The 25,744-nt window shown below is 47.0% G+C and overlaps 1 protein-coding gene across 2 annotated transcripts in view; it reads right to left on the bottom strand.

Annotated features, from left to right (window-relative positions):
• pdlim2 (PDZ and LIM domain 2 (mystique)) overlaps positions 1-25,744 on the bottom strand; it is a 55,539-nt gene that overhangs the window by 23,331 nt on the left and 6,464 nt on the right. For both annotated transcript variants that reach the window (XM_042099883.1, XM_042099884.1), the window contains exons 2-6: positions 23,640-23,772; positions 20,826-20,977; positions 14,530-14,599; positions 13,102-13,253; positions 11,441-11,513 (exon numbers count right to left, since the gene is read on the bottom strand). In XM_042099883.1, coding sequence (XP_041955817.1) covers positions 11,441-11,513; positions 13,102-13,253; positions 14,530-14,599; positions 20,826-20,977; positions 23,640-23,732 — 540 coding nt within the window. In that variant the 5' untranslated portion in view covers positions 23,733-23,772. The remainder of the gene's footprint in view (positions 1-11,440; positions 11,514-13,101; positions 13,254-14,529; positions 14,600-20,825; positions 20,978-23,639; positions 23,773-25,744) is intronic.

Raw genomic sequence — 25,744 nt, 5'->3', positions numbered from 1 at the left:
CAATAGGTTACGTGCAGTCATTTTAATATGTTTTAATAAACATTGAACCAGTCCGGCCCTCGGCTTGTAGCAAATTTGTTTTTTTGGCCCTCTAATGTATTTGACGGACATCCCTGCGTTAGTTGCACATAAACAAGCGAGCATGCACGCACACACGCACACGCACACACACACACACACGAACAAACACACACATACAGGGTGTGTGGACCAGAAATTACATTAGACAGTCTCATGTCATTACAGAATTGCAAGTCTGGCCAAAAGAGTCACATGCTTGGACGCAGTCTGTACGGAGCCAAGTGTGTGTGTGAGTGCGAGTGCGTGTTGCATCTAGGTTTCACCACACTGACTTCTGGACCACCTCTTGCGTAAATGTTACGACACAGGAGGTTTGGAACGTCACTGGACAGCTGCACAGCCGACTCCTTGACTTGGACCCTTGGCGCGGACACCGAGGCGGTGAGTCGCAGAGCAGATGATAAGACCCTGCTACACCTCATCTCAACACTACCGTGTTGTCTGCATGGCCACACAAAGCTACCTTATGTGATTGCAATCCATGTTTGTCTGGAAGTGTGAGTGAGTAGAAATGTGTGAGCATGTGTATGTATGTAAAACGCTTGTTTTTGTTTTTGTGTGTGTGTGTGTGTGTGTGTGTGTGTGTGTGTGTGTGTGTGTGTGTGTGTGTGTGTGTGTGTGTGTGTGTGTGTGTGTGTGTGTGTGTGTGTGTGTGTGTGTGTGTGTGCGCGTGCGTACACATGCGTGTGCGGTGGGCTCCCATCAAAGGGCCCACTTGAACTGCGCCACCGGCAGCCAGGCCTGTAGTTTATTTACCCAGAGTGGGAGCTATGACTAACACATTTCTCGTCCCCCATTAAAGCTCCCCACCAGGCACCAGCTCATTACACATCTGCTCTTCATTAGGCCTTCGTTAAATAGGTGGACTTCACGATGCATTAAATTTACAGCCAGCAGTATGCACCAATTTATATGCCGCACATTAAAAAGCCCGAACAGGACAGTAAGGATGGGAGAAAACAACTGCTGCTGGGAAAGACAGGAGACAGACAGATGACGAATGCTGGGGATCCCGCTCTCACACACACACACAATGTATCTATAATGGGCATGGCAACATTAGGACGGCACTACTATGGGGCAACACAGTGGCATGGGGGGAGAGAGGATTAACCATTCCTACCTCGGAGCTCTCCCTCAAATGGTGGCATCAAAACACACACACACACACACACAAAGTGTGTGTGTACAGTAAGATCCTGATCTCTTGGAGCTGAACTAAATCCTTGTTGACTCTTATTGTATTTCAGCTTGATGGGGTAATTAGAGAGGCCAATATAAATTACAGCTGATAGGAGCCACCTGGTGGCTCTCACTTTCACCCGCTTTTTTCACTCTCCTTCTCCCTCTCTTTACTTCTCTCTAAATCTCTCTCTCACACTTTCTCTCTCTCTATCTCTCTCCGTTGATGTGGCCGCTAAATGGCCCTCTCAATGTCAAATCGTACATATGGACTGGATGAGAACAGCGGACGCACCTGTTCCCACACACGTTCACCAAGGGGGCAGCCCGGCTCCTGTTTGAGGGTGAACTTGGCTGAACCTGGCCTGCGTTCCTCCCTCGCTGTAGCTTAGATCAGGAATGGTCCTGTGGCGGTCCACATGACTGCAGAACTGCAGATTTATGACATACCAATAGACTTTTAAGTTCACTAATGACTTGCTTTGGCCCAAACAGGTGACCAAAGACGCGTTAAATTGGATGTGAAATCAAATGCTTCTTAGTGGGTGCTCAGTTAAGAGTGAATAAACAGCGCACCGGACCATTCTTTAAAGGGGCTGGAGAATGGGGGCCACAGCCACAAATATGGAGTAATAAAAACAAAAATAACTACCATGGCAACTGTGGAGCTAGCAAAAAGGTGAGTCAAACCCTGAGACTGTGCTGAGCTGTTAGTTTTGAAAGAAAAATAAAAAGTCTTTGAAGGCAGCCCTCCACACAGCTTGCGTGAAAACTCGTGGAATGCCGACATCCCACTCAGGGCTATTTTGCAAAACCGCACCAAAAATCATAAAAAGGGGGTTCTATCATTTTCCAGCCAAAATTCCCCTGTAAAACCTGCCAGGCAGGCCACAGTAAGGGCCTCAGTGATGGGGCAGGCAGGGCTCTTGAAGGGGTCAGGAGTCCAAGAGGCCAAGCCATTTCAATTGTGCCGGAGAGGTGAAGATAGTCATCGGATTGGTCAGGGTGACCCATGGAGTCCACAGTAGTCTCAGCCTGGCTGATCTGGACTGGCGCTGAGAGAGATATGGCTTGGCTCCAGGACCTCCGTCAGTAGAGCGAGTGCGGGCCAGCAGGTTAGCGTGCCCATGGGCAGACAGAGCGGCCGGCCGCAACTGCCAACGCAAACAGGTAACGGCCCCCGTGGCTCCCACAAGCAGCCACCCACACACAGAGACAGAAAGAGAGAGAGAGACGGAGAGAGAGACCTGGAGAGCCAGGAGAGAAAGACTGGGATGGAAGAAAGGAGACAGGGACCAAGACACGGCTGAAGGAATGAAAGAGAAAGAAACGATGAAGTCAGATGAAACAGGGAGGTTTGAGAACAACAGAACAGAAAAACTGTCTGGAAGACCACTTCCTAGCTATCCTGATCCTTCTTTTCTGCGCTTTGCTGCTAAAACCGGAGAGCAATTTCCAAAAGAAGACACAGAAAGATTGAAAGAAAGAAAGAGATGTTTTTCAGCGACTGGAGCTGAAAAACAGCAATTGATAGTTAGAGCGCTGCGTGCCAAGCCTCCATTTCTGTTCCGAGGCAGCAACCGCAGCTGACTGCTCCATAGCACCACACCCCCTCAACACACACAGAGAGAGAGAGAGAGAGAGAGAGAGAGAGAGAGAGAGCTGGCCCTACCATCCACATGGACACTAAGGGTGCCCCATGTGTGCCCCACCCAGTCTGGGAGAGAAGGGGGAAGACAGACAAAAAGGGACAGAGACAGAAGGGGGGAGGAAGGGAGCGACACCAAACAAAGATGGAGAGAGCAAGAGGAGGAAAGAAGATAAAAAGTTGGATGGGTTGATGACAGACCAAGGGAAAAAGAAAAAAAGCCAAACAAAGATTGGATTGAGGAGGAAAGCCAGCGGGGAAAGCTTGGGAGAAACATAGTTACTGGTGCAAGGCAGCACAGACAGACGGTAGACAGTGTTACATAAGCAGGCATGAGCTCAAACCAAACTTCTTCAGGAAACCTTGTCTTGCAGGACAGAGAGAGATATCAAGTGGTTAGGAAAGAAAGGGAGGATGGAGAGATAGAAATACCACTCAGAGGGAAACGCTGCTTTTCAAACACATATGCAGACCGACAGGCCGACAAACGATGAGCGATGACGGACACAATGGGGGATGAAAACGCCTATTTGCCCTGGTCAGCAAGAGGCTGGAGCCACGAGGGGCCACCTCACCACATTTATATTTGTCTCTCCCTCACGGGCTCGGCACACAGGAAGGCCCGGTCACCACAGCAGCCTCGCAATGGCCCTCGGCTGGCAGGCCAGATGGGGAATGTGGCCCTGAGGGCGCGCCGGACAGCAGCCAAAGCCACGCTCCTCTTGGCTACTCCAGCAGCGGCAGAACTCACTCACACACACACACACACGCACGCAAGCTCATCAGCATGCGCCCATGGCCCCTTCCAACAGTGGAACTGCTGAGGCTACTTCCTGATGCTTTAAGCAGACATGTTCCTCCTCCGCCTGCTCCCAATACACTACTCCTCCCCCTGCTCCTGCCTGCCTCCTGTGGTTTTTGGAGGAAGCTGACCGTACGCACGTCCAGACGAGGAGTCCAGCGAACATGCTCTAGGGCAGGGGTCCCCAACCTTTTATGTACCATGGACCGGTTTGATTCCCATTTTTTTTTCACGGACCGGTGGAACAACTTGAAGCTACATCTACCATGTGTGAACATGCTTAACAAAATATGGGAACAAAACATGGGAACTAAACGTGCATTACGAATATAATCAGTGGGAGCCCTGTGCTTGTTTCCCTGCAACAAGAAGGTTCCATCTGGGGGTGATGGAAGACAGTGACACCCTCAGTGTGTTTGAAATGTCCAGTCGATTGCGCAATTTGGTCTTAGTTGCAGTCATTGCCGAAAACCTGGGCCTCGCATAGATATGTGGTGGGAAATGGTAGCAACGTTTTCAGCGCTTTTACGGCTATCTCGGGATATTCTGCTTTGGTTTTCATCCAAAAACCCACCAGAGAGGTTTCCTCATAGCCTACACCAGTGGTTCTCAAACTTTTTCTTTCATTCCCCACTTTGATCAAGGGGGCATTCTCGAGCCCCACCTGTCTCTCATCGCTCTAAGAAAGTGGTAGGTCAAGCTTAAAATTGTCAAATTTATTGAAATAATGACAAGTTCTAAATATATCCTCTTCAACAGAGTTAAAATCAGCTGGTGCTGCAGATATAATAATAAATAAATACATAACACACATATTTATGTTTTCCAGCAACATATTAGGAAGCGCAGGCCATTTTACAGCATTGTACAATATATTCAATGAAATACCAACATGCTGCATTAAATGGATCCCATCAGACGTTTCAGCGATTTCGCTCAGAAATCTCAAAGGCATAATACTGTCGCGATCGAGGCGACGCATACTCAAGTTTTTTTGGTGAATGCAGTAATCTTATTTGCTAGGTGAGGTAGGTGCTTGTCTTTGCCTTGTAACTGGACATTTAACTCAAATGTATCGCTAAGATATATCAAATTTATCGCTAAGATAGGCCAGCTTCGTGCTTGCAGATTCAAACATGCTCTTCCTCCAAGAAGAGGCGACTCGGAGCTCAAACACGCACGACAGCACTTTACCTCGGGAAAGCCACCTTGCCTCGCTGTGAAACAGTACAGCCTTTTGGTCAGCTACCATCTCTTTGTAAAGTGCGGAGAACAGACGCGCTTTTAAGGGCCGGGTTTTGATGAAATTCACCACTCTCACAACAAAAATCTCATGTAGGTCGGGACTAACTAAGCGGCCTTGGCACGAGCGCTTCCCTGTGAATAACACAGTGCGTCCATTGCGCATCGGGTGCTACCTGGGTCCAGGCTACAGATAAAAAAAAAATAAATAAAAAAAAAAAAAAACTCCTGTTTTTCACGTCAGTTCGCGCCCCACCTGGCATGTCTCCGCGACCCACAGTTTGAGAAACGCTGGCCTACCTACACACTCTTAAGACCACCGTCATTTGCAATTTCGATCAACTGCTCTTCCTCCTGCGCTGACAAGTTAGGACTATTCAGGCGCTCCTGCACTGACAAGTTAGGACTATTCGGGATATTGACAAATGGGTTGCGGACCCACTCATTGGTTTGCCGTGGATCTTTGGAGGATGGGGAGTAACGCTAGCCTAGAAATCTAGACACGCCCCTAGCGGCTGCCAGGGCTAGTCTAGCAACTCTCCGTTGGCTTGTGAGCTCCAGAAATCGAAACTCAATCAGGCCAATGAAATCGTGTATAGTCATTAGGTGGGCTTAACATAATGATTGATGGCAGAGTTGCAACGGTTTGGCTTGAATTCTCTGCTACTTGAAAACAAATAAGATGGATGTTGCCGTTGGCGAACAGTGTGACACGAGTTAAGCTTTTATTAAGTTGGCAAACGTTTGAACTAGCCAACTAGCTCCGCTGGTGGGAAACGCATGGGACTCTCATAGCGCTGCCGCTGTCCTATTTGAAAGACAACTGATTATCCCGCCCCTCGGACTGAGCACTGCGAACGGTGAGTGTCCAGACCCTACATTTTAATGTGGGTCTGGCTCGTCAGGCTAGAGTAACGCTCAAACTCATTTGAAGGCGCAACAAGGTGATCGCGCACCAGCTGCAAGAGAAAGGGCCCTGCCTGAGTCTCTCCCAAAACCCCCACTACTGTTTGGAACATATCAAATACACCCCGATCCACTCGTCGTACCCACAAATCAAGCTTGGCTTTAAATGCAGCGACTTTATCTGCCAGTTTAAAGACAGTCGTCATTCTCCCCTGCAGTGACAGGTTGAGGTCATTAAGCAACCCGAATATGTCACACAGGTAAGCGAGTTTTGACACCCAGCCCTCATCACTAAAATATGCAGCTAACGGTGACTTTTTTTCTGTAAGAAATCTCTACAGCGGCTCTCGCAACTCAAACACATGGCCAGTGACCTGGCTGCAACCAACCAACTTGGATAGCGTACCATGGTGACCCATTCACCCTCTCGAACAACTGTGCCTCAATATCCTCGGACATATCAATTCACCTATGGACAGTGCTTGCAGAAAGCGGTACATGAGCTATTTTTTTAGCTGCAGCTTTTAACGCAGCCACGTTCACCGATGTGGTTGCTTTACGCACTAGTTTTTTGTCCTTCTTGCTCGCGTTTCTTACGCTCAAAGAACTCAAGTGTAGGATGCTTGGACTCTAGATGTCGAATTAGCTTTGATGGTTTCATTGTTCGTTTGACAACTTATCGCCAAATACCACACATAAAGGACTTGGTGCATGCGAGTCACCGGTCTCTGCGAAACCATATTTTAAATATGACTCATCATATTTCGTATTGAATGACCCCTTCTTTTCCTTTGAGGTATCTGGCTCACCATCGTCAGTGGGTATTGTTGCGAATGTGACATTATTGCGAATTAAATTGAGTTTATTTAGTTTGCATGCATTTCTTTTTTAAACTCTTGTCGTAGGCTACGGTCCGGTTAGGAATGTCCCGGTGGTTGGGGACCGCTGCTCTAGGGCCCCTTATGTAATATGGTTATCTCTGATCAGAAGCATGAGCAGTCAACGGAGGGGAGTAGTAGAAAGAAAGGATGAAAGAAAAATAAAGAAAACGGAGAGAGAGAGAGAGAGAGAGAGAGAGAGAGAGAGAGAGAGAGAGAGAGAGAGAGAGAGAGAGAGAGAGAGAGAGAGGAGAGAGAGAGAGAGAGAGAAATAGATGAGGGAGTGGAAAAAAAAAAGTTGGATGTTTTTTGGATTTATTAGCCCCCTGGACCACCTAGACTGAGTGCACCTTTCAAGTAAGTGAAACCCTGAGAAAAAATTATTCTCATCCATGTTCCAGCGCAGGGAAATAAAACCACACAAGAGCCTTGTGCGCCTTTCAGGGCTCTCAGCACAGGACTGTGAACAGGGGGGTACGGCTTCCTAGAGGATCTGTTTTCAAGTCCCCTTTTGGAAATCAAGAGAATGGGGATCCTCCAAACTCAAACACACACACACACACACACACACACACCTCCCATCATGGTGGAGGTGGGACTCTAGACTGACTCAACAGCACTCTGTGCTGGCTGCAGGAACCCGATCTGGGCATTGTGTGCAGGCGAGATGTGTGGCGCTGTCACCACGGCCCACTTATCCCCACACAGAAAAGGCCTGGGAGTGCTGAGGGGAGCGGGGACAATGACGGCCCTGTGTGCAGGGGGGGCTGCCTGGGGGGTGGGGGGCAGGCAGAGTAGAGGAGTGGAGAGTGCGGGAGTTTAGCTAGAGATATATGGGAGGAGTATGGGGGGGGGGGGGGGATCCCCGCCTTCGCCCGCTTTTTCCACGTCAGTGCCATCCCCAAGGGGCGCGCACAAGAGCGGGCCTGTCCATGGGAGCGGAGGGGGGAAAGGCAACACCAGGCTCCCCGAGCCGCGGCAGTCAGAGCAGCTATTGTACACAGGGCCTTTCTCAGGATATTCAACACCCCGACGAGCCCCCACTAATAGTGAGCCCAAAATGGCAGGAATCAAGTGTGGAACTACTGTGTATGTGTTTGTGTGCATACATCAGTTTGCGCATATATATGTATATGTATATATGTGTGTGTGTGTGTGTGTGTGTGTGTGTGTGTGTGTGTGTGTGTGTGTTAGGCTTTTAGACAATTCTGCTCTGAGCGGATCACATGATACGGCTGCCATGGCAGAGGGGACAGAGGGCCCAGTGAGGAGAGCAGGGCACCCCAATAACACTCAGTGGTCAAAGAGGAGGCCCTGCCCTACAAGGAAAGAGGGAGAGAGAGAGGGAGAGTGTGTGTGTGTGTGTGTGTGTATGCATGCGCACGTGTGTGTATATGTGTGAGTCTCTGTGTGCGTGAGTGTGTGTGCGCATGTGTGTGTGCGCATGTGTGTATGTATGTGTGTATGTATGTGTGTATGTATGTGTGTGTGTGTGTGTGTGTGTATACATGTGTGAGTGCGAGTGTGTGCGCATGTGTATACAATCAGGAGAATTCCTGTATCCTGCATTTTTGTGAATGCATGCCTGTGTGTACACATGGCCATGTCTTCTAAAAGAGAGCCAGTCAGTGAATCTGTGGAAAGTTTGTGTGTCTGTGCACAGTCAAGAAGGTGTGTGTGTGTGTGTGTGTGTGTGTGTGGGGGGGGGGGGGGGGGCGGTCTCAGTTTCAGGCCCACAGCCTCCACACGAGGAAAGGGAGCCTCAGTCAGCCAAAGAGCCACTCTCATCCAGCCACACGCACTCGAAAAACACATCACACCTGACAGCAGCAGGAGCCAAGAGCTCTTTCCCCCGGCAGCCGAGCCCCTGCTCCTGCAACTCAAACACAGGAAGTGGTTGGGGGGAGGTTGGGGGGGAGCTTCAGAAACCGCAGGTACAATTAACACCGTTAACCCTGCGAGAGCCATGTTGTCTGTCTCAGGGGCTGAGCCGGTGGAGGTGATGGCATCTAGTGAACTGAGGGAGCACCTCCCCCCCCCCCCCGTGCCGACTGGCCAGTCCGGCGGGAGTGGAGACGCACGCACACGCGGAGGCGAAGATATGCAAAGCACAAACAGGAAGAGGAGCTTTTTAGTAAGACGGATAAAAACTGATAAGAGCATGCAAAGAGACGAGGAATGTGAGAAGGATCCCAGAGGAACATGGCTAGAGGGATCCGGTCGGAGATGAGAAATGAGGGGTGGGGTGGGGTGGGGGGATACAGGGTCGGGCCGTTTTAAAATTCCTCTCCAGCTATGCCGGCTGAGCAGAAATAACTCCAACAAAAGTCCTGAGCAGGAGGTCCTGAGACACCCCCCCCCCCCCCCGGCCCTCTTAACTTCATAAACACCACAAACACGTAAGGTCAGCGCAAACAGGCACGCATGACGGACGAGCATGTAACACTCCGCATTCCTCAAGGCCAAGTCTGCTGATAAAAAAAAGGAAAGGGGCTGGAAAAAAAAAACGCTTAAAAACTTAATGACGACCATACTCACAACTGTCTGGCCACTTTAAGGCAGCCTTCTTCAAAGTGCTGCGTGCCTGGCTCCTCAAACTGACCACCACTGGGCCCAAGGAACCCGACAGCTCTGGGCCAAATCAGTGCTGACCTGTCTGTAAACCCCACTCCTAATCAGAGCTGGATTTATAAGTACACGACAGCAGCAGTTGTGGGTCATCTTTCTCGACTCCATCTCATTCGCTGACCCCAAAAAAACATTTCATTCCGTTCAGGGCAGTTGGAAGCCCTCTCGATTTCTTAATGACAGCAGAATAACAGCAGTAATTTAATGTTCTGAGGGTGAGGGATAATGCAAGAATTCCATTCCTGGAGCTGCTTTCCGTCTGACAGTGGCATATTTTCCCATGTGGCGTCAAGGGGCATCCAACCGAGAACTGGCAAAAAGCACAACCCATGTTGACCAAAAATGAAAACATAAAAACACAGAATCGACATAAAAGGAAACATTGGCTGGCTGGCTGTTACCTTCTCTCAAGCTTCAACCCAAGATTCTCGAACATCCATGACTCAGGACTATAAGCTGGCAATGGGCAGGACCAAAGGCTAACTCTCTGGCTTCAAATCAGTCGGACACGAGAGGTCACAGAGTGACCATATCAGGGTAAGGTTTCAAGAGGGCTTGGTGTCTACTAACCTCTGGCCATCCATGGCTTTGTCTAACAGAAGAGGAGAGATGTGGGCCTTGGCCAGAATGACTGATAAGACACATCTGTTACCAATGAACAGCACCCAGCAAGTTGAAGTGAGACCAATTGACCAAACGACTTTCAGCGCAGTAAGAACACCAAAAAGAACACATGCTTGTTTGGACTGACCCAAAATGGCTGCTTCAAAAGAGCCCTGATCCCTCCAAGGAACACAGGCTTCAACTATATTGGGACTGAAGCTGATACTTAGGTCACAGGAACCATGTTTATGTAACTTCCCCTGACATGTTCACAAAGCTCACAAAATGACTGGAATGTCATTATGGATCCTCGAGGCATCAAAGGGTTTGCATGTTTTTTTCCTATCCTGTCAACTCTGCCTTGTAACAGTCTCGCAGATATGACGGCCTGCCTCGGTATTCTGCAGCACCACATAGCTTAAATAACTCATGATGAATTTTCCCACAGGAAAGAAAAAAAAACAAAAAAACTCTCGTTCACTGTTTCCAGAGGCTTTGGAACCCCTCTTTTTTGTTTCTGGAACACTAAATGAGCATGGTGAAAGCAGGAGAGTAAAACGAAGATGACCCCAAACCCATACTTTACTCTTGCATATGTCAAAGTGGATGCAGATTGCACTAACAAGCTCAACAAACTGTTAAAAGGTCACATCTATTGTTTTTTCCTTGCGAGCCATTAAATCTCTTCCTCTCAGTGATCTTTAAGTAAACCACTTCCAACCTGATGGCAAACATGACCTTTAAAGTTTACAAACTCCACCTGCAATGAAAATATCAAAACTAACGCAGTGTGGTCACCAAATTTAGCTACTTCCCATGCTGCAAGGCTAGAAAATATTGCAATCCACAATTGTGAGGTCAGGCCAAATGACATCTCATTAGAGGAACCTCTCTGATCTCACACAAAGACTTCACACAGATGGTCTGGCCAAGGCATAACTAATTACCATACAGTCCAGTGTTTACACCAGGGTTCCTGACCTTGACTTTCCCCCACTGTAATACAAATAACCTCTGGTTGTGATTCTGAAATTATCTGTAAATGTATTGTATGAATGTAACATGTTTATGTTTGGTCTTGAATTTAGCCTTGTAATGTGGGCAGCAGTGTGATCATGGTTTTATTACAGTCTAAAGTATCTGTGCATAGTTGTAGACCAATAACTTAATTAAGGCCTATATATATCAATTTGCAAACCCATGAAAGCAATCCTGAGAATTTACGGAGACAACCACTGAGACAGCACAAGTCTTGACATGTCAATCTAAGCACTACACAAGAGTAAATAATGTAAGTGAATTATGTTCAAACATTCTTCAGGGGAGTAACTATTTCATGCTAGGGGGATCTTTTTGTTGTCCTACTGATTTTTCCATGTTAGCCTTTCGATGAGGTGAGGATAATTCCAAATGGGAGAAGCTTTCTCAAGTCCTGTTCCTGTTCATTTCAGCACTTCTGAGAGTACCTACCTGTGAGAGAGGCCTGGAGAGTCGATGGTTGGGATTTTTCTCCTCGGGGGACCATGACCGCAGCTGCTGCAGGCTACAGGAGAGGAGAAAGGATTAGGTGTAAAACTGCTGACTTGGAAATTACCACCGAGTTGGAAATCAAAATGACACTGGAAAAACACTGGCTATCGGAGGCAATGCTTTCTCCAATTCCACATTTCAGCCTGTCAACAAATGAACTGGTATTGACCCAGCGGCGCATGTCAGATGGTAAACGCTTGATGTTTGCATTAAAAAATATCAGTAAAAGACCAGAGTTCAGAAGGACCCGAAATTTTTTAAAAATCAAGCCAATCAGCTCTGACACCTGGAATGTGCCTCAAAAGCTTTCAAGGGTCTGATCATTGCAATGCTCAGGGAGCAGGGAACCAAGTAAGAACCAGAAAGGCTGAAGTAAGTGAGTGACTGACTGACAGACAGACAGACAGACAGATTGTGGATTCTCCTGCAGTCACTCAGCCTGAACTGTGACCTTTCAGTCAGTGCACAGGACAGAGCCCGACAGGAAAGCCAGCACACTGTTCCCTTCCCTGCGCCACGCATATGAATGGAGATGGAAGCGAGTGGCAAATCCAATGCACATCCTTTGTGCCCCATTTAGAGTCCCCAGGCTCTCCTTTCACTCGCCTGTTCACACGCTTCTGTCTGTTTGCTCCGTGCTTCAATATTAAACTCAGAGGAGTCCTTAAGTGGTTCTAGCCTCTTCTGGCCCCTCTCGGTCGGTTATTTCGAGGGCTACAGGTCAAAGTCGTCTGGTGTGTCACCATAACATACCAGACCTCATGGCAATCATATCTATGACTGACACTTCATAACCTCCATCTCCTCAGAAGTGGTTTGAGCTGCCAAAGCAAAGTGACTGCTTTCTGATCGGCCAAAGTATCCCAGTACCCAGCCCACACTTCCATAGTAATGGATTGGTGTTTTTTTTTCTCATAACATTATCTTTGGCAAGAACGTCTTCTGAAATGTGTTTGCCCTGTTTTAACAGCTGCATAGGAATGTGGAAACATTCCAGGGGGATATTGAAAGGCCGCTGATATGGACTACTTTATTGCCTCTATTAAAAGATCCATTCCTCTCCGCCCATCTTTAGTTTTCACTGTAAGAAATCTGCTTAAATCTCTTAATTGCAGAGCTACAGGAAAAACAGTCCATCTAATGCTCTTAATTGCAAGGACAGGTCAAGGACATGTTCTTCAGAATGGAGGCAATGAGGGATGATATGTGAACATTTCCATGTCAAGTCTGACTAAATTTGTCTGACTGAATTAAACAGATGAGGCTTCCCATTTTCAACACCTGACATACCTCTACTTCTACAATAACAAGTCAGAGACATTGAACCAAGGTAGATCTCTAAATGGGTCTGATAAAGAAGCAAATCATTATGTCCAGTACCATTAGTCATTAGTGCGAGACTAAGCTGAGAAACTACTGGCATTACTGAAACTGTGGGTGCACCAGAAACCTGAGCTAGCAGCCTGTAACGTCAGTTCCCTTGGTGGCCTGCCCAACTGGCCAACAAAAAAAAACTCAAATGCCACTTTGTTGTATTATGGTTGTCAATATGATACCAGGACAAGAGGAACTTGAGCAGGTGAAAATGAGATGTGGGCTACCTCTTAGTGTTGGTGGGGGTGATTCTATCGGTCTTCCTCTCGGGGCTTGCGGGCGGCTCAGGGGAGTAGGGTCCAGGAGAGACGGACACAGGGCTGGAGATGGTGTACTCCCTGTAGTTCTGATTCTCATCCCTGCTCACCTGAACTGCCTCCTAAGGGCACAAGAAGAACATTTTCACAAACAAACATTTTCCACACTTCTCTTGTTACTGTTACTATTTTCTTTTCCTCAGTTTTATTGTTATGCATTGGCAACACAGTACCTACAGTCATGCTAATAAAGCACACTGAATTGAACAGAAAGAATTCCATGCATAACACCCAGTCATACAATACATAGAGTACATACACACAGCCACACAATTCAACTATACATAAGTATGCAAAGTTTCTCTACTAGGACCTACTTTCCCACCGAGAGTACTCTGTTACCTCAACAGATTTATGCGTGAAAAATCGCACAATCTCCTTTAAACGTACAAAAAGGTGCAAATACTTAAATCTAGCTGTTAAACTTTAAATAGAACCATAGATAATGTGCTCTATTAAGTGCCATCACTCTAAAGAGCATCTGCCCACCTCATGTAGACACTGGTGATATTTGTTCTGATACATCGCCTCAGAGAATTCTACTAAAACACGCATTGCCAGGATTCACTCTGCTGCTGCACTGGCAGTCCAACACCCGTCTTTCTGGACGATAAAACACAGGAACCTCCCAGTGATTTACAACATGCCTCAATCCCTCTCCAGTTCCTCACTGTCACAGAAAAAATATGTCTGGAACAACGACAAATGAGGTAGAAGGAGAAAAAGAATGTTCTAAAATATCTTGTTTCTACTCCTCCTGACCTTCAATAAATCTTAGATAAATAGATAGAGCCATTCCTGTGTAATGAGAAGCAGCTCCTCGGGAGATGCCCAGAGGATGGAGGAGAGAGCCGCGGATGCCAAGAGATGTCCGTCGTGTCACACAGACACAGTGAAACAGGAGACGTGCGATATGGCTCCTTCAGGACATGTACAGTAACGCTGAGACTGGGAGTTATGATATCTGACCTAAAAACACGGATTGCTATTTGGCCAGAATTGTCACACCATATGCATTTGGCACATCTTTCGTTTTCTTATGTTATCGTATGGCATCCGCTCCTAATCTCATAATACATGTTCTACTGAGGACACTTGAAGGAAACAGAAATCTTCTAACGTCTGTGAAGGATTATCAGTACTGTATTTTTTTTTTTTGGACTAATGCCACAATAATTTGATCAAGCTTACTGGTAATCTAAAACTGGAGACAGTACCCAAGTATAATACTTGTACACAAATTTAGTCTTTAGTATCTTATGATACAGTTACAATAGTAATTGTAGCATCTAATAGGATGGGAGATTGTTTTCCTTAGCAGACCTGTGAAATACTAACCTGGAAGCGTCCAACCAGATGGTCTGGGGTGGTGATCCCATTGGTCTGTCCCGGTGTGGGAGGATCAGGCCTGTGGGACAGGAGATAGTATTGAGTCATTTGAAAGCTGTATTTATTACTAACAACTTCCCTTTTCACTGTAGCATAGTTTTAATGCATAATATGATAGAGGATACCATGCTAGAGGGCAACTGGAAATGGGAGCGGATCTATGAAATCCAAACAACTGGTTGTGATTGAGACTTGAACAAAAGATGACATACAAAGACTACCAAAGAGCTTCTCAAAGATTTTCCCAAAGTAATGCATCATGACAAGGGTACATGATGCTTTAAAATGTTTGTCTTGAATTACTCAATGAAGCACACAGTCCTTAGTTATACCAAAGCAGGAATGTTGCACAACAGTCCAACCCAGCAAGTAATTTAGACTGCCAGTATACCTAGAGGGAATCTAGTAAACCACAGAGCTACATTTTGCGTAGGAGAGCAAGAGACTAACTCTAAGGCATGTGGGGGAGTGTGTTGGTCGAATGATGGGAAGTGATGCTCTTATTTTGCCGATCAACTGATGTTCCAAAAGGCTCTTGGCATGATGGGTTTGATGGGTTTGCTTGCAGGGCTTGAGCAACTGCAGAATATCAGAACAGCTTCTCAATTCAAGAATCCGGGAACAATGAGGGATAATGGCTACACACTGAAAACCGACGCACATATTTCAACCAACTGGCCCACTTCAAACGGATTCCTCGCGAGTGTGAGCGGGAAAGGCTTGAAGTGTCTCTCCAGCTTCATCTTGGCTTATTTTAATGAGACATTTCACTGAACCCATTTCTTTTGGGGAGGGAAAAATGAAGGCACACGCAGTGCCAGCAATAACAGACCCGGGCCCTCTGCTGTAGGAAAGCCTCAGTGCGGTAAAGCAAGGGCTGGCTTTCTGTAGGGACAAATTCCAGGGCGGATCGAGAGCTAATGGCCCTTATAGGACGGTCCTGGATGCCGACACTAAATAGCCTGGAAAGACACCTCCAACAGGGTCCGTGTAGACTTTCAAAGTCTTCTCACAGACTGGAGCAGGTCCCCTGCCGAATACTAGCTGGAGGCTAAATACGATCCCTCCGCTATGGTCACAAATAATGGCCTGAGCAAATCCTAAGGCAAACATTCTGTGGAGTGTCAGAATAAGAGGGGTGGTTGATTTGTGGACTGAGGAACAGTAAAATACATATATTCAAAACACATTCTTGCCCTGGAAGCTTGATGAGACCCACCAGAAGCCAGCAGAAGAGTTTAGTAACACACAGTTGCATACAGAAGTGAACAACCACTGGAACCGAGCGCGTCTTGGCTTTTTGAGGAAAGTTAAAAATAGTGTTGGACGTGAGGCTCCATTGCTGGGTCTCAATCTGAATATGCCAACTCGAAGAAAAGAGGGCCAAAACCAACAGTAGTTTCCAGATGAGGTCACATAAGCACAGGGTCAAGTTCAAAGTTAAATATGAGACCAATCTGACCTTTTGGTATTTGAGCCCAGTTCATCATCCTCAATGTAATGTGAGGTATTGATGGACATCTCTTGAGTGTGCAGAGAATTGCGTGTCACAAAAAAAAAAAAAAAAAAAAAAAAAAAAAAAAACTAACCCCTGAGGCAGTGAAACTAATCGCCCTGCTGTTGCTTGGTGCAGCACGGAAACTAGACATAAATCAAAGAGCTGCTTAACAAACTACACTCTCACCAGCAAAGTATGCTCAGCCTTGTTACCTGAGCAATTTAAAGCCTGCCCGTCAGCCATCTCTTTGCCTGAACAGAATGCATGTGCAGCACTACCTGTCCCATCTGGTACCAGCCATAGGTCCACCAGACCATTTATGACGCCTGTGTTATAAGAACGACAGATGCAATCTACACATTATAAGTTGCCTCCAAAAAAGGCCCCTGTTGAGGCCCTACACTGTTAAAACGAATGTGTTTGTCCCTATTTGGACATAGAGATGTGTTAAAAACAGCACAAGTTGTGTTATTTTCAACACATTCATTTTAAAAGTGTACTTCACATTCTTTAACAAAGTGTTTGCTATAAAATCTTTCCCAGAGTTGTCCAGCTTTCAGCCTTATCGTAACTGTTTATGTCAGAGGAGGTTATTAGTGGGTTGGATGAAGCTTTTCTGATAAAAAGGGTTCAATGAAAATCTGTTTTTTTTTTTTTAAAGATGCCCTCAATACCCCTTTTGTAGCTGTGCATAGTAGAGTTTACAAGCAGGAACTACATGGGCTGATGAAGCTCAGACTACATGGTGCCACCAGTTGGGTAATGCGGTCCCCCGGCTGTCCACTGCCACCTACAGCTGTTGATGTTTTAACAGTAATTGGGTGGATCAGAACAAATTAGTCTCACAATGGCCACTCTTCTATCATGTACTGTGAGGGGCAATAGACATTGGCAAGGAGTAAATTCTGTTTTTTGATGTTATTTTTTTTCCCTACTGGCACCTTCAGCGGCACACGCTCTGGAGGCCCTTTACAAATAGTCCTCATTAAGCGGGCATGTCTGGCTCTGCCAGTCTTATTCCCATCTGTCATCTCAGCTGCGGATGAAAGCAAGCTGAAGACATGTAGATCATCCAAATTAAGCTTGGATCAATGCAGAAAAATTCCCTGGGAACAAAGCACTTAAAGTCTCAGATATGCGGTGCCAGCTCTATGCCAACCGTGTGTGCGTGTGTGTGTGTGTGTGTGGGGGGGGGGGGGGGGGCATGCACTGCTGGCTGAGGCATCGCTGACATGCACACCACCCATGACCGTGTCGCCAGGGGGACGAGAAAAAGAGACAACACAGCAATATCTTTAATTACCCATCATGAGGCTATAAATCTATTAAACCCCCCCTGACCGAAAAGGACCCGGCGCTGGTTTTCCCTCAGAAGGTATTCATTATGGTAAGGTGTGGGGTGGGAGGGAGGGAGCACCAGGAATCAAGAGGGCAGGCGAAACACACAGGCAGAGCCAGGAAAAGATGCTTGTAAGGGTAGCCAGGACATGGGAAAGCGAGGGCTGGATCATCAAGTGGAATGTATCACAGACATCAAATTTGACGCTAGTTATCTGGACAGCACCGGGATGAATGAGGCATTGCGTCGTAGTATAAAGTTGACCTTCCAACTGAACCCGAAACAGTTACAGTTGAGTCAGAGAAACATCAACATGATTAGCGACAGCCGATTTGTTATTCAACAAGAGTGTTTGAGAACTCGGGTCTGTATGGGGAAGGGTCAGAAATACCTCACCCTCAAGCGACTTTTAACATACAGCATCCTAACTTCACCGTGACACCTCCGCGATAATCTCCTTCCATGAGGTAACACGAGGAGAGAGAACAAGCGGCAAATCACATGCTATTCCCTGTAGGCCCCTCATTCAGCCCCGAGTCCACTCGACTCAAAATGCAACATTCCCACAATGCCAGTGAGGAGCCACATCCACGGGGGCCTCTCTCAGCGAGTGCTGCACACCACATGGCAGGGAGACCATCAAAGGCCACAGCAGCTGGACACTCCCAAAAGGCAAGCTTTGTTTTCACCTAACATGACATGCGACGGAGAGAGAGGGGGAATTCACAGCTTGCAGGCGGCAGACCACTTACTGGAGGTGCTAAGGGATCGGGAGGTCAAGGGAGGGGAAGCTGGGATATTCCAGCGTCACAGTCTGATGGCCATTAGCGATGGGAGTAGGAATCGCTCACATACATAGGGTGCATTCAGGGCACCTCGGAATGACAAGGACCGCCCCCATGGCTACTTTGTTTTTCCGACAGCAAGTGTTCATGTGCTTTGCCATCAGAATGTGTGACAAACACGGATGCCACAACAAAGGTTAAAACATACACTCACTAATCCTAAACAAACAACTGTATTTGCTTAAAATATAGTGTAAGATGCTCGTGAAAGAATGATATGCAGCTTTCAAGTGACAAAAACGGCAAATTCCCAAGTTCACATTAAAACTGTTGGACATGAAAGGCCACATGGACTACAAACGAACTACAACGTGACGACAAAAGTGATGACGAGCGCCTAACTGGGCAACTCTAGCCCCAGTTTCCGACCTCTGACTCACACATTAAGTGACGTGAATGACGCGGAATGATGATGTTTTCACTCGGAGAAAGGTTTTTCCAGAGAATGTCTAATAAGGGGAGAACCTTCACTCTCGGAACTCTTCCGGTGTGGTACTGCATCTAGGGGCGCTCGCGGGCGAGTCTAGAATGAATGGAGGTCTATGGAGCAATACCCCTCAAAATCCACTTTTCTCGGGATATAATTTTTTTTCAAGTAATTTGAATATTGTATTCGAAAGGGGAGGCAAAGACAACACACTTGGTTGAGCATTATATTTTTTAAAGTCACTTAATTGTTCTAAAAAGCCTTTCAAACATGTCAATGACGTCATTCATTAGCATGATCATAGCATAGCATAGCATAGCATCAATGCTAGTGTGTTATGGGCAACAACGACCCAACCTGTAAGAAAACTAAAGGACATGACTCCTGGATTATTTCACTTTTGATTGATAATCCATATCCATTTTGCGAAAAATAAAATAAAAATAAAATCTGAGGGTTTCAGTTGTTAAATAGGTGAAAACAATAAATTTAGCCATGTAGCTCCATAGGACCCCATGTATTTTGGACTCGCCCGCGATCGCCATCTAGGTGAACTCTGGTGAACTGCAGCCAAATTGGGTTTGTATGGGATTAATAGAGAGTGGGGAGGCTCTCCGTAGACGGCCTCTGGTTTTTCCGAAGCCCATGAACGCTAGGATAGACAACCAGCTCAATCCTTTCGGTTACCTTTTCTTTGAGCAGTTTTCTAACATCGTCATGGGTTAGCCTATGATGTATCCCAAGTAAAGTTGTAGGACAAGCATTATGGTTTGTGGTTTGTCCATTTTCAATCAATCATAAGGGATACTGGTGTGTCACTAATCAGACAAGGGTTTACGGAAGAGGTACACGAATAACTGAAATTAGAAACGGGAAACTAACATACAACTGAGGTTTTGAGGTCACAAGCTCATATTATGTGAGGACATTCTAATAGGAGTGAAATTGAGTATATCCTATGAACACACACACACACACACACACACACACACACACACAGTGTGTTTGAGGAGGGCAGCTGAAAGTTCTACAGAGTGCCATTGTCTGATTGTCTGTGTAGGGGAGTTGCTGTGTTGTTTCTGGCCTAGACAGAGACATGAGGTCAGAAGGGAAAAATCCACTCACATGGACCTGAGGCAGGCAGGGAGGATGTGTGTGTGTGTGTGTGTGTGTGTGTGTGTGTGTGTGTAGGTGTGTGTGTGTGCCTTTGTGTGTGTGGCACATAATGTTTACAGTTTGTGCCCTAAATGTGAGTACAGTATATGCGTGTGTGGTGGTTGCGTGTGTGCCCTAAGTGTGAGTGTGAGTGTGAGTGTGTGTGCGCGCATGCACCATGTGGGTTTGGCAAGGGTTTGTTTGTTACATGTCATTTATTTTGAAAGAGAACGGTAATTGCACAAGAGGAGTGTTTATCATTCCAGGCAACTAATAAAGAAGTGTGTGGACTTTTAATTTAGATGGCTGCCCTGTATCGAAACATACCATCAAAGTGGAAGACCCATGAAGCAAATCAGAGCTAAACATCGGTGGGAAGAATCATGAGAAACAAGTGTGCTCTACGTGGGAAGTCTTGTCAAACACACTGAGCCATAAGAGTAATTTTAAGGGAGCTGCAAAGTGTTAACAGACAGAGGACAACCAACAAACAAAAAAAAGGGATGGAGAGGAAGAGTGAGGAGGAAGTGAGTGACTACATGGATGAAAGGAAGAGGGCGAAAGGAATACATGGAGTGAAAGACGAGGGACACAAACAAAGCAGCACGGTGTGAAATGTCTTCCCGTCACCATTACTGTCAGACACGCAGGCTGTGCACACTGGAGGGAGGGAAGCCCGAAAAAAGGAACAAGCAGTCGGCAGACAGACAGCTTACCGTCGTGACAGGGGAAGAGAGAGCGCCCTGAGATGACCCAATAAACAAACACAGACGAAAGAGAAAGGGGAAGCAATGGTGTACCCAATCATTTGGTTTAGATAAACAGTTAGATAAACAACGTCTTCCTGATAAGCACCTATGTCAAGGGATTAGCAAGAAGATTTAATAGAACCCATAAAAAGACTTTCTTTTCCAAGTGCATCGTATCTGTGGTATCCGTGGTATTCGTGTCCTCATTATGTGTCTTGTTTTACTTGTTTACCTTTCCACCAGCAGCTGCAGCTGGGTCTGGGAGTTCTTGATCTTGTTCTGGGCCTCCACGTTCAGCATGTCGCCCGTGTTCTCGCCGTTGATCTCCAGGATGATGTCGCCAGGCTGCAGGGCAGCCCTCTCCGCCTTACTCCCTCCGTTCACCTGCAGAGGGGGTGGCCACAGACAGTCAGTGAGCCTTTCAAGCACAAATCACAGACCACAGACTTTCACTTTAAAAAGTAAAAAAAAAAAAAGCCATTTCACCACTCGAGGAATGTCTCTCCCAACTCCAAAACTCAAAGATGGGGGATTGGTTATTGGAGTTGGCATGAAAGTGCCAAAGGCCATCAGAAGAAACCTCATTAAAAGCCACAGCATATTGCTGTTGATGACCGATGTCACAGCAGGCGGACATGAGAGAGGCTATAGAGACATGTCTGGACACAGGCTCATGGGCGCGCAGCAAGGGGAGTTATGTGTTATTTATAGAGGTTAAGTACAAAGGGCATGACCTCTGATTTGGCCCTCCATATGTCAAGGGCTATGATACAGGGGCAGAAAAAAAAAAACACTGGGGCATTTTGAGGTTAATGAGGGCAACATAGGGGTCCAGTGGGGGAAAAGAAAGACCCTCTGTTTAGGTTCATAGACCCATGCAGGCTGCCGTTCAGGAGTCCTAAGAAAGCTTCATCACCCCTACCCAGCGTTTAAGAAAAAGCTCCCATTTTGGACGCTGAACTTAGGACCTTGTTTGTCCAGAAAGCTTAGTGTACATGCAAATTGAGCACTTAGAGAATAAAAAAACAAACACAAACACTCCTTCTGTGAACACACAAAAAACAAAACACAGCAAAGAGCTATGGTGTGTGTAAGTAGGGCCATTAGCTTGTCAATGGGGCAGCGACCCAATTAAAACCTAAGAGAGGGAAAACCTATACCAGATGAGAACATAGAGAGGAAATCACAAAGAGCAACACACACACACACACACACACACACACACCAAATCCCCACTCCAAACAAAATGGCATTGGGGGGGTTTGTTGGAGAGGGCTCTAAGCATGAAGGGCAGAGGTGCCATGTCTGCGCACCCACTCAAGTGGCAATTAACCGTTGCCGTGGTGACCCACAATGGTGCGTGCCTTTCCCAATCACTCCATGGCTTGTTTCACATACACTAAGGGGTGACCTTCTCATCCAGGCCTTCGCCAGGGAAACAAGCCCCAAGCTCTTCCAGGGAGGGAGACTGAGGGAAGGATGTTGTGACAAGAGGAAATGGGTATAAGTAGACGGGGGCAGCAAATGCTGGGATCATACACAGCACAAGAATTAAGAGTTCATGGCCTGAGAAGACAAAGAGATAAAACGAGTACAGATTAAAGAGGGCCGAGAAGAAAATAAGAGTGAATGAATGAAGAGGGAACAGTGCGCGTGGGCACTACGCGGGCATCCGTGCCAAGCCTTCACCACTTCAGACAGCCACAAAGCCCCATGGAGCCCTTGGGGAGACCAGACCAGACCAGACCAGACCAGGCCAGACCAGAGGAGGAGGGCCATGACCCAGCAACTCACTCCGCCCGCCCCACCCCCCCCCCCCCACACACACACACACACCACTTCGTTGACACTCAACTCAACTCACTCGACATTGGAACCACACTGCACTCGCTTCTCTACCTCCCTCCATCCCTCCCACTGGATCTCTCTATCTCTCGCTTCTTCTCTTCACACAGATGCCATGTTGCTGCCATCCTCAGCTGGGCACGGAGGACATGGTCAGTCCCATCAACACTGTTCCACAGCAGACCTATTCACCTACCCAGGTCTGGGGTCCACTGTAGGTCGTCCGACTAACAGTTCACTTGCAGCCATTCAAGCTTTCAAATTAGCAATCAAAACAAAAGACATAGCATTAACATTCCGCTGCTTGCGTTGTTCTGTTCAAGATCTTCAGTTTTTCAGGATGTGTGGGGCGTGAAATCATTTTAAGCTGCTGTGGCAGCTGGTCGCTTGTTGCCAAGAACTAAAAGCCCAATTCCAATCTCATTCATGGTCTAGACCAAATGGCCAAACCAAATGGTGCCAACTCAACGCTCCGTCATTAAACCTATTTTTTGCAATGTGGCATGAAAGACATGAAAGGACTCTATGGATGGTGTGAGCTTAATGAGTGCGGCATTGTCTCATGGCCTCTTTATTTGGAGTGGTTGGGGAATTTCAGCCGCAGCCTTGTTTGGGTGTCTAGATAACTCCCTGCTGGCTTCAAACAATGGCACCAACTTTAGCCAAAACACTCAGATGTTATCTGGCTGGCAGAGATACGCAGAGAGCTGGGAAGGGGACAACAACACATCTGAAATGCCACATAGACTTTGTTTGGCCACTTTGGACTTGGAAATGTGTTCGGTCACTGTTGCATAACGGACATCCTCTCTTAGCACATGCTGGGAACAGTGGTGTTCCTGTGACTGGCGAGGCCTAAAGTAGAGCGGCATGCCTTGGACATGCACACTGATTGGCTTTTGGACATTCCTCGGCCGAAACTGTTTGTGTAAAAATGTACAGGGGCTTCCAAGGGTGCCTCCCCAGTTAGTGTAATCACCGGCTTCCTCTGGGGTAGCTTGTAGCATAGGCACACACAAGTAGCAACCACTGGACACAGGTAGCAACTACTGGACACAAACACGGAGCGCACAGGATAGATGCTTTCGGGGGGCAGGGGTTGCTGTGGAGTAGAGCTTTGATCGTTTGCGTCCGGTTTAAGAAAAACAAAAGGATATGAAGTCGCAGGTGAGCATTCAGCGTTTAATGGCGACACAGTTACCTTAGAGACTGTTATGGCCTTCTTGAAGTCCCTCCCTCCTGATATTCTGAAGCCCCATGGAGATGGGCCGAGCAGGTTCACCGTCAGTGCCATCACGTGACCAACGTCCGTCTCTCTAAAGCCCACAGGAGACCTGCACAAAGGAAAAGCAGAGTGAGAATAACAGAGGAGGGAAGGAAGGAGTGCGTTAGAACTTGATGAAAAAACGGCTCATTGAGATGTGTCAACTCAAATTGTGCACGCTTCACGGAACCAAGAAGCACACTCAGTCACATATGTGCGGAATGTTGTCACCTGCTCCGCTCGGTACCCCTCATCTTCTTCTACATGACTGGTCGCTGAAATGCGCTGACACACACGCACACACACACACGCACGCACGCACGCTCGCACGCACAGCCGACTCACGACCGCATCAAACAAGAATGGAAAGAATTCCAAACCTAAGGGCACATGACTGACATTGCTGAAGCACTTCTTAAGCCAGAGGCTTTTTTTTCCACCACTTCCAAACGTCTCTTTAACAAAAAAAAAATGCAATGAAGTGATAAAATACGGCACTCAAAATGTCTGAACTTTCACATCGTTCTCCCATTACAGCCTCCGCCGAGCTGGTTTCAGCAACCAGCATTTGAGAGAAACAGTCCATTCTAAAAGTCTCAAACTGCAAACCTGTTTTCCATTTGCCCCCTACCTTGGAACAAAAGGGAGACTATGAGACTCTGAGCCAGAATGGCACTGTGTGCGTCGCAGTAGCACTGGCCCCTGCTTGTGCCGAGCAGGATGAGAGTGCAGTGTTTATCATGAGCACATGTGCTGGGGGAGCGGAGGCTCTGACAGGCCTGGCTCCTCACTCATGTGTGGCTGTGGTGAGGTGGTGGTGGTGAGGTGTGTGTGTGTGTGTGTGTGTGTGTGTGTGTGTAGACATGTACGCTGTATGAGGGTATATATTGGGGCTCTGTACTGCTGCTCTGGGGCCTCCATGTCTGTGTCTGCCCCCCTACACACACACACACACACACACACACACACACACAAAGTAGTGGAGACTGTGGCTTCAGATCTGCAAAGTCACTGTCTGTTAACCTCCACAACCACAGACTCCTCTCCTCTGTGTTTTAGCACAGACTCCTCTCCTCTGTGTTTTAGCACAGACTCCTTACAGATTAAAGAGTATTGAAGAGATAGAGTCACAAGGAAGCCAACTTCACAGCAATATTCACTCACAGCATATCAACACACAAGGTTATCCTTTGTGCATATGCACACGTTTGTCTGCGGATTACAAACAAATGTCACTCAAGCTGACAGGAGGAGCTGTTGTATCACTCTCAGCGCTGACTGCACATGACTGACAGGCCACTGATGCAAGCGGAACTGCTCGGCTGGACGGCGCTGAGGAACGCTCAGAATGATAATGTCATCCATTGGTGTTGATTGATTCCACATCACTTCAACATGTCCATGGGGGAACATGATAACAACTGTTCAATATCTAAATTAAGTATGTGACTGCGCAGCACATTCCTCAGCAGGTCAGTGTCTGACCATTTGTACCTTGACTGCTGACATGATAAATGATAGCTAGAATCTAGGCACCCTATTACACAATACCATGTGGATCGGGTCTTATGATCTCAAATGAATGAGCTCATAAAACTCACAATCTGTTGCCACACAGGTGGTTCATTGTGCTGTTTCTACCAAGCACAGATGTGTGTCCTCATTCACATCACTGAAAATGTTAATTAATCTCCTTTCTCTCTTGGCAGACAGCATACATGTTTGCAATTCACCAAAAATCCAAAGCTTTTTTCTAGATCAATAAAAGAGTGTTTCACTCTTCGGTTATCTAGGATATTTCTACTTGCCTAGCACACACACACACACACACACACACACACTCCTGCGACCCAATTGTGGCAATGTTGTCTGTGGCACATTCCACAAGTGTTTGGGACACTGAGCTCCCAACCCTCTCAGTCATTAGCACATTCAGGGCAATTAGTGGGGTTACCCAGCCCCCCTTCATTAAGGCACTCTTAGTGCTCTTAGTGGCTGCGGCCATGATAGAGATTTGTTCGGAGCCTCAGACGATGCATGCT

Source organism: Alosa sapidissima, chromosome 8 (assembly GCF_018492685.1).
Source record: "Alosa sapidissima isolate fAloSap1 chromosome 8, fAloSap1.pri, whole genome shotgun sequence".
In the NCBI taxonomy this organism is placed as follows: Eukaryota; Metazoa; Chordata; class Actinopteri; order Clupeiformes; family Clupeidae; genus Alosa; species Alosa sapidissima.
This window is presented reverse-complemented; position numbering and strand designations above follow the sequence as displayed.